The sequence below is a fragment of the Arabidopsis lyrata genome (assembly GCF_000004255.2).
Source record: "Arabidopsis lyrata subsp. lyrata unplaced genomic scaffold ARALYscaffold_5, whole genome shotgun sequence".
Classification (NCBI taxonomy): Eukaryota; Viridiplantae; Streptophyta; class Magnoliopsida; order Brassicales; family Brassicaceae; genus Arabidopsis; species Arabidopsis lyrata.
Window position 1 is genome coordinate 16,386,116 of NW_003302551.1, and position 8,609 is coordinate 16,394,724.

At 35.5% G+C, this 8,609-nt stretch overlaps 2 protein-coding genes across 2 annotated transcripts; both read left to right on the forward strand.

Moving 5' to 3' along the window:
• Positions 1 to 622: 622 nt before the first annotated feature.
• Positions 623 to 3,236, forward strand: LOC9313965 (zinc finger CCCH domain-containing protein 18). The gene is given in 5 exon segments (XM_021025718.1): positions 623 to 1,503; positions 1,591 to 2,015; positions 2,099 to 2,239; positions 2,324 to 2,420; positions 2,511 to 3,236. Coding segments are annotated over 5 exon segments (1,626 nt in total). The 5' UTR covers positions 623 to 637; the 3' UTR covers positions 2,608 to 3,236.
• Positions 3,237 to 4,065: 829 nt separating this feature from the next.
• LOC9312246 (pyruvate kinase 1, cytosolic) lies at positions 4,066 to 7,852 on the forward strand. Its single transcript, XM_002876132.2, has 16 exons — positions 4,066 to 4,446; positions 4,571 to 4,667; positions 4,761 to 4,858; positions 4,955 to 5,110; positions 5,227 to 5,304; positions 5,404 to 5,535; positions 5,638 to 5,718; positions 5,834 to 5,905; positions 6,007 to 6,096; positions 6,184 to 6,328; positions 6,472 to 6,560; positions 6,698 to 6,793; positions 6,897 to 6,964; positions 7,056 to 7,155; positions 7,240 to 7,299; positions 7,445 to 7,852. The coding sequence occupies exons 1-16, from the start codon at positions 4,378 to 4,380 to the stop codon at positions 7,595 to 7,597; spliced, it is 1,584 nt and encodes a 527-aa protein (XP_002876178.1). The 5' UTR covers positions 4,066 to 4,377; the 3' UTR covers positions 7,598 to 7,852.
• Positions 7,853 to 8,609: the final 757 nt, after the last annotated feature.

The window sequence follows — 8,609 nt, forward strand, 5'->3', positions numbered from 1 at the left end:
TAAACAGATATTGTTAATAGAAGAAACTAAAGAAGAATAAGAGAATATATCTGCAAAAGCTTTCATTGCGTGAAAAGGATTCAACGGTTATGGGAGAAGAGTCTTTCAGCTTTGATTGGTTCATTTGATTTTGTTTTATCATTTATCATCAAAGACACTTCTTTCTATACAATTCCCAAAGATTTCTTATTTACAGGTAATCAATTTTTTTACATCTTTTGATCATCGTTGTTATTTTTTTTTTCTTTCTAAAATTTAATAATTTTGAAATGGTACTGTTTAGGCTTTTATTCTCTATTGAATTTAAAAGTAGAATGGTACAAAATATAATGCATGTAAATAATTTTTAAAAAGAACGAAGGAGATTATTCGGGGGGAAAATGTTGTTTTGATTACATATTCGCAATTGAGACTGATAACATTGTAGATTTCTTTGTTTGAGTTACTATACAACACCCTTCTATTTGTACACATTACAAAATATAAACATGTGTTCATGAGTGAGATCTACTCTTTGGTTTCTTATTATATGTTACTTGTGATATATGTTTAACTTAATCTTGTTGAAATAATGAATTTTTTTGAATGATTTGCTATGCATGGGGGTTTTTTTTTTTTGTAGTGAAACCAATAAGAGATGGATTTCACATAAGCTATGAATGATGTGCAAAACAGAATTCAACAACTTGAACCAGAGAATGCATTGAAGATCATCGGTTATCTCTTGTTGATGCAACACCACAACGACCGTGACATGATTCGTCTCGCATTCTGTCCAGATTCGGTGATGCGTTCCATGATCAACTGTGTTAAATATGAATTGGCTAATAACTCTCATTGCGACATTCCTACTTCTGATCACATTCAAGTCCGTAAATTCGGATCATTCACCGGTTCATCAAACCAATCCCTTTTGGTGTCTATCTCTCCTCCTTCTGTTCTCTCCATGGGAACAAGTTTTTGGGAGAATACAAACGACATGGATTCATCATTGCAAAACAATGTTTAGTTCTTGAATTTTGAGGATTCTTTGACCAGTCCTGAATTCTCAACTAGTTTCTTCTCTCAAGAGAAACAAGGTCTATCGTTGAGAACTAGTCGAAGATCACTGAGTTTACCGGAGTTTCCTGTAAAAATCTGCCATTACTTCAACAAAGGGTTTTGCAAACACGGCAACAACTGTAGGTATTTGCATGGAAAAATCATACCAGAGAGAGATAGTTTTGCTCAGATGTTTAATCCAAACAACAACCTAAGCGATGAAGAGCATGTTGTTTCCGCTGTATCACTTGAGAAGCTAGAAAGAGAGATCATTTACCTGCTTAAATCAAGAAGAGGTGCTCCAATTTCCATAGCTTCTTTGCCAATGATGTACTACGAGAAGTATGGTAGGACTCTTCAAGCTGAAGGCTATCTCACTGAGTCACAAAGACATGGCAAAGCTGGCTATAGCCTCACCAAGCTTCTTGTTCGCTTAAAGAACACCATCCGCCTCATCGACAGGTTAGTTACTTAACAGATTTTAACAAAAGAATATACATGAAGTATAGTTTATGTATTGTTTTGGTTAATGGTGTTTGAATTTTGTAGGCCTCATGGGCAACATTCAGTAATACTAGCAGAAGATGTATTAAAGTTTGTGGAATATACGGGAGAGAAAAGCGAACACGGAGCGATCCTTGCTGGCTCGAGACAGATTTACTTAACATTTCCGGCGGAGAGTAGTTTCACTGAACATGATGTTTCAAACTATTTCTCCAAAGTTGGACCAGTGGAAGATGTGAGGATTCCATGTCAACAAAAGAGAATGTTTGGATTTGAAACTTTTGCTTACACAGAAGACGTCAAACACATTCTTGCTAAAGGCAATCCTCATTTCGTATGCGGAGCACGTGTTCTCGTCAAGCCTTACTGGGAAAAATCACACTCCAATAGATATCTTGACAATAACAAACCTCCGTACGACGTTCAATATAGATCTCAATACATTGACAGAGAAACAGAACTAAACACTTGTTAGTACATTCTCAAAACCTTTCATTTTGAGAATATTCGCAATACGGTGTCATTTAACTATTTATTTTTGTGTTGTTTTAAGTGCCACAACGAGTTAGCGAGAGCTTAAAACTAACGAGGAAGCGGTTTCTTGAGGATCACGAGCAATCAGTGTCTAAGTCCTTACCTAATAATTACTCATATCTCGGGTTCTCTTCCAATGACTTCAAGCTAACAACAAATGGTAACTATACCTCTTCTTACAACATAATAATATCTCACGTTTAGAAAAATAGATCAATTTTTATAACTTTCTATTAATTTGTAGAGGAACAAGAGGAACAAGCAGAACAATTAAGTCTGGATTATCTTAACACCGAAGATAATGTCATGAACATAAGTCCTAACTACAAAGACAATGATCGGTATGCTATAACTTTGATATAATTAACAAACAAATTTTGAGATTTTTTTAGTTCGCTCATATAAAGTTTTTTTTTTTTTTTTTCCACCAGGAGGATACACTGTGAATCTTTAGAGGGTCGAGTCTTAAATTTACCTGAGAGTCCGTTTTCTTCCCTTTCCGGAAAAGAGATTTCTATGGTTACATAGAGAGAGTGTCACCAAACCAAAAGTGAAAGCTGAAAAGGAATATAGGAGCATAAAGGTTAGAGGAAATTCCAAAATATGTAATCACATGCATCATCATCTTTGTCTTTGGGGTTAGACTGTTTGGTCGATGGCATGGAGTCTTCGGGTTTAGATTGTTTGGTCGATGGCATAGAGAATTTAGGTTCTTTAGCAACAACATCACGTAAGGAAAAAAAGGAGACAGATAGACACAACATAAAAGGATCTGTTTGATTCAACTACAATGTGAGGTGAGCAGGTTAATTCAGAAACATAAGCTACATGGCTTATGTATGACTAATTGAAACGTTTATGATGGTTTTGTTTCTATTGTTTTTTTTATAACCTTTGTTATGCAAGACTGGATCATATTTCATTGTATTATACGCCAATTCCGTCTAGTTTTACGAACAAGGTTTAGAAAAGTGTATGGGTAGTTTCACAAACTTAAGAAAATATCGCCACCATCAACGATGAATAGTCTGTAGAAAAAAATCTTATGAATGGTGAACACATATGTGTATTTTGTAGTCAGTAAGAGATCAATAATCTTAACATTAAAACCAAAAAAAAAATAAGAGATCAATATCATGGATGAAAAACGTGGACCAATTATAAATCGACAAATCATAACATTCGAAAATGCTATAATTCGAAGGCTATAATACAATTTTTTTTTATTTTTTTTTTTGTGACAACAATCTGGAAAATGTTGTTGCGAATTACCCAACAGAACAATAATAATATTGACCCCAGAGAAATTAATAAACAGAAATTAAAGTTCGACGCGACCCACCATTTATATTCATTCTTCTTCTCGTGTTCCATAAACATTACGATACGTACCAGTGGACATGTACCTACCTGACGCGCATTGTTAGCGTTTCGATAACAAGTCCTAGCAATTAAAACTATAGCCGACCAGATTCTTACACAAGCGCTAAGAGATGCGCGTGGTGATTATTTTTACCCCTTCTCCACGAAATAAGAAATCAACTACGTTAATGAAAGATCCTCCACGTGGCTACGAGGTCTTTACGATCTTAGTCCTTCATAGTCTTGCTAATTGCGGATCTGGTGTACACTTAAATAGTTAAATATTCGTTTCCACTCCCTCTAGTTTTAGCTTGATTTTAATTTTAAGGCATATGTTTTAATTTCTCAACCAATAAGGACTAAAATGAGAAACAAAATAAGATATCATTAGGTTGTTAGATTGTTTCTGTTTGCTGATAAAAATATATAAAATCTGGATTGAACTTGAAAGATATAGGAAAAAATAAATAAAATTTTGGACAATTATTTTTGTCATTTTTACAAATGGACTTGTTTGATATTGAAATGAATGTAGATCTTTAGACACATAAATTGAAGAGGTTTGAACAAAATATATCAAAAAGAGTAACATTATGTTTTTACATTAGTGATGGTAAAAAAATAAAAAATAAAGAGAACATTAGGGTCTAAGAAATAAGAAAAAAACATAGGGGTATTAAATTGTAGAAAAAAACATAGGGGTATAGGTTAAAGAGAAAAGGAAAAAAGCGTCGACTTATTTCCTTTTTTTTTTTTTTTTATCATTTATATATTTGTCTTCCGTTGCGTGAGATATCATTGAACGGTGTTTGTTTGTTTATTCGGAGAAGAAGCATATTCGACGGTCACCAAACCTCTTCCGTCGAATTTTCACTCTCCGTTTCTCTCCCGTCGCCGTCGAACATCTGAGATCTCTTTCCACTTCCGTCACCGAAGATGCATTCCAGTCATCTTCTTCTCGAGGAGCCGATCAGGATGGCTTCAATCCTCGAGCCTTCCAAATCTGTGAGCGCTCTCTTTCCCTGCTCGATGCTTTAGTATCACAGTTCTTCTTCATCGATTTGCAATTTCCCATGGATTCAATTTTGTTGTTGAGGTTTCTCTGATCTCTTTTTGATGTATTTCTCAGAGTTTTTTCCCGGCATTGACTAAGATCGTCGGAACTCTCGGTCCTAAATCCCGATCCGTCGAGGCTCTCTCCGGCTGTCTCAAAGCCGGCATGTCTGGTACTCACGATTACTTCTCTTTTTTTTTTTGTGTCTTTTGCTAACTTGATTTGGATTCGTCTCACTGATAAATTGTTCATGTTCTGTTATTAGTGGCTCGATTCGATTTCTCTTGGGGCGATGCTGATTATCACCAGGAGACACTTGATAATCTCAAGGTTGCTGTGAGGAGCACTAAGAAGCTTTGTGCTGTATGTTTTCTCTTCTCTTGATTTTTTTGTCTGGTGGATCTTTTTTTGTTTGCTCTATATGTATCTGAGCTTGAGATGTCTTCTGGTTTTGATCAGGTTATGCTTGATACTGTGGGACCAGAGTTACAAGTTATTAACAAATCTGAGAAAGCTATTACTTTGAAAGCTGATGGTCTTGTAACTTTGACGCCCAATCAAGACCAAGAAGCTTCTTCTGAAGTTCTTCCCATTAATTTCAATGGGCTTGCCAAGGTTCTCTATGACCCTTATAGAATGAGATGGATGCTATTATTATATGTAATCAATGGTTTAGTGTTTACTTATATAGACGTGTGATGGATGTTCTTGTTTGATGTTTTCACTTTCAGGCAGTGAAGAAAGGAGACACTATCTTTGTTGGGCAATACCTCTTCACTGGTAGTGAAACAACTTCAGTTTGGCTTGAGGTATTAAAAAATGAAGCTTACAAATTTACTTTTGGTGGTTTCTCTATGTTAAAGTTTAGACATTTAGATGGATATCCCACCTCCCAAACGAACCTGCAGGTTGATGAAGTTAAAGGAGATGATGTCATTTGCCTGTCAAGGAATGCTGCTACTCTGGCTGGTTCTCTTTTCACTTTACATGCCTCTCAAGTTCATATCGATCTGCCAACTCTCCCAGAGAAGGATAAGGAGGTCAGAGTTATTTCTAATCTGCAAATCTCAGTGATTCACTTAACTCCCTTTATAATACATATTTTTGTCAGAGTGTTTGACCAGATTGTTTTGATTTTCTAGGTTATAAGCACATGGGGAGTTCAAAATAAAATCGATTTTCTCTCGCTGTCTTATTGTCGTCATGCGGAGGATGTTCGCCAGGTCTGTATTTTTATGCTGCCTTTCAGTTTTTGTGTCTTAATTCTATGTGTATGCACTATTAATTCTGAGCTTCTGATAAGCTTGAACAATAACCAATTGTTGTTTCATAACACAGACCCGTGAAATGCTTAAAAAGTTGGGCGACCTCTCTCAAACACAAATATTTGCTAAGATTGAGAATGTAGAGGTAAGTGCAATGCATTTATATTTGCTTTTTTAATATGTCTCTGTAATTCATCCTTTTTCTTAACCGAGGAGGAAGCTACTGATTTTGAGTCTTTTATTTAGGGACTAACCCACTTCGATGAGATTCTACAAGAAGCTGATGGCATTATTCTTTCTCGTGGTAATTTGGGTATAGATTTACCCCCAGAAAAGGTATGTTGGTGGTTAGTCTTTTAAATTAATTTGTGCGGCACCAAACTTTACACTCTTTTATAACTTACTTGGTGGGTTCTGGTGCAGGTGTTTTTGTTTCAAAAGGCTGCTCTTTACAAGTGCAACATGGCTGGAAAGCCAGCCGTTCTTACCCGTGTTGTTGACAGTATGACTGACAACTTACGACCAACTCGTGCTGAGGCAACGGATGTTGCTAATGCTGTTTTAGATGGTATGTTTTTCCTTGTTGTATGTTTTTTATGGTGCTTCTAACATTTTATAACAGAATCTGCTTGGTTTGGTTAAGAAATTCTATTTCTGGATCATGGCTTTTGTCATAACTTGGGGTTTCTTCTTCCATTTTACTTTCTGCAGGAAGTGATGCAATTCTTCTTGGTGCTGAAACCCTTCGTGGATTGTACCCTGTTGAGACAATATCAACTGTTGGTAGGATCTGTGCTGAGGTAGGCTTTATGATATATTTCTGTAGTATGATTTTTTTGCTTGCGTCTTTAAATCCCACACATCTTGCAACTATGTGGAACCTAGTTGTGGCTTGTCATCCGATTTGCTCTTACACAGTTTCTTTATCTGTTCATAGGCAGAAAAGGTTTTCAATCAAGATTTGTACTTTAAGAAGACTGTCAAGTATGTTGGAGAACCGATGACTCACTTGGAATCGATTGCTTCTTCAGCTGTAAGTCTGTCTTCTGTGCTGCAGAGAAATGATTAGAATTTCTGGTTTTAAGACACAAATTACTATCACAATTTCTAATCTGGCTTAATTCACACTTGATCAGGTACGGGCAGCCATCAAGGTTAAGGCATCCGTGATTATATGCTTCACCTCTTCTGGAAGAGCAGCCAGGTTCATATCATTCCTTTTGGCTAAAATGCTATTTTCATTTGATCTATTCATATTTTTCTGATGAATTTTAATTCCTTTGATCTCCATGCAGGTTGATTGCCAAATACAGGCCAACGATGCCGGTTATTTCTGTTGTCATTCCCCGGGTTAAGACAAATCAGCTGAAATGGAGCTTTAGTGGAGCTTTTGAGGTATGTTCCCCCCTGGTTTCCCAAGTTTAGAGATTATTATATTCATGCCAATCTCTTGCAAGGTTAACCCGTGTCTCTTATCAGGCGAGGCAGTCACTTATCGTCAGAGGCCTCTTCCCAATGCTCGCTGACCCTCGTCACCCTGTAAGTCTTGTTATCTTTCTTATATTGCATATTACACCTTCCTCTCTATTGGAGAAACACACGGCCTCAAAGATATTGGATGACTGAAACATACTCTGATACAAAGTCTTTTAAACGTTTTAATGAAATTTTTTAATTTCTTAAGGCGGAATCTACAAGTGCGACAAACGAGTCAGTACTGAAGGTTGCTCTAGACCATGGGAAGCATGCTGGAGTTATCAAGTCGCATGACAGAGTAGTGGTGTGTCAGAAAGTTGGTGATGCATCTGTGGTTAAGATTATCGAGCTTGAGGATTAACTTTTGCCTCGCAAAACATTATAAAATTGGCTGCATTTTGGGTTGCCTTGAATTGATGACTCCCATTGACGGAGGGGATATATTATCTCCGGGACTTTTGGTTTTTGTACTTAGGAGATTTGATGTCTCTAAGGCTTTTCCTTATTTTCAAATTTAAGCATATCATAAAAGTATACAATGCCTAGCAATTTTATAATAAACTGTTACATTCCCTGTTTTTTCGATCTGTTATAAAATTCTATCATTTTTAGACTACTTTCTCTTTTCTTGCAGTTAAATATCCTAAATATGAAGTTATATCATTTTTGACAATTAATTATTGTTTTATTTTTAATTTTTGTCGTGAAATGAAATTAGAAGAGAAAAAAAATATATAGTGAGGAGAAAATTTGGTCGTTGATAATCGTTTTCACTAGGATCGGACCCGCGGTCTACCGCGGGAAAATATTGTTTTACATACATTGATTTTAATAGTGCCTGTTTTAAGTAGAGCGAATCGGGTAGTGTACTTATAAATATTCATAATAACGACTTGTAGAGAAAATTTTAAATTGTTTATAATTAAACCGATCATATTAATTATGATTAAAAAATAGAATTTTATGTTTTAGAATTCTAAAATTAGATGATTCATAGGAATTAGAGCAGTAAAAATAGGTCAAAAACCGTGGGTCGAGCCCAAATCATCTCACTATGGGGCATATTTGTGAAAAACGGGCCACACGGATTGATTCGCAGTGGATCATAGGTTTTAATCGGTTTTCGTCCGCGGGTTGGTGGATCAGTCCGCATGTTAGTATTTATTGATAAAAGTATAATTTATTCAACATTTGGTAATTTAAAAACTTTTAATAAATGAAATTATAATATTTATAAATATAATAAGATATAAAATTATTTCCTCTAATTTTTTTATTTATTTATTTTAGTAGTATTTTAAATTTTCGTTACTTTAAAATTATTTAAACAAAATCCACGGACAACCCCGCAAATCAGCATACATTCGCAGGAC

Coding starts and splice junctions, on each gene's coding strand:
- LOC9312246 (XM_002876132.2), top strand. CDS start 4,378: ATGCATTCCAGTCATCTTCTTCTCGAGGAGCCGATCAGGATGGCTTCA. Junction 6,965..7,055: donor TCTTCTGGAAGAGCAGCCAG/GTTCATATCATT, acceptor ATCTCCATGCAG/GTTGATTGCCAAATACAGGC. Junction 7,156..7,239: donor GCTTTAGTGGAGCTTTTGAG/GTATGTTCCCCC, acceptor GTCTCTTATCAG/GCGAGGCAGTCACTTATCGT.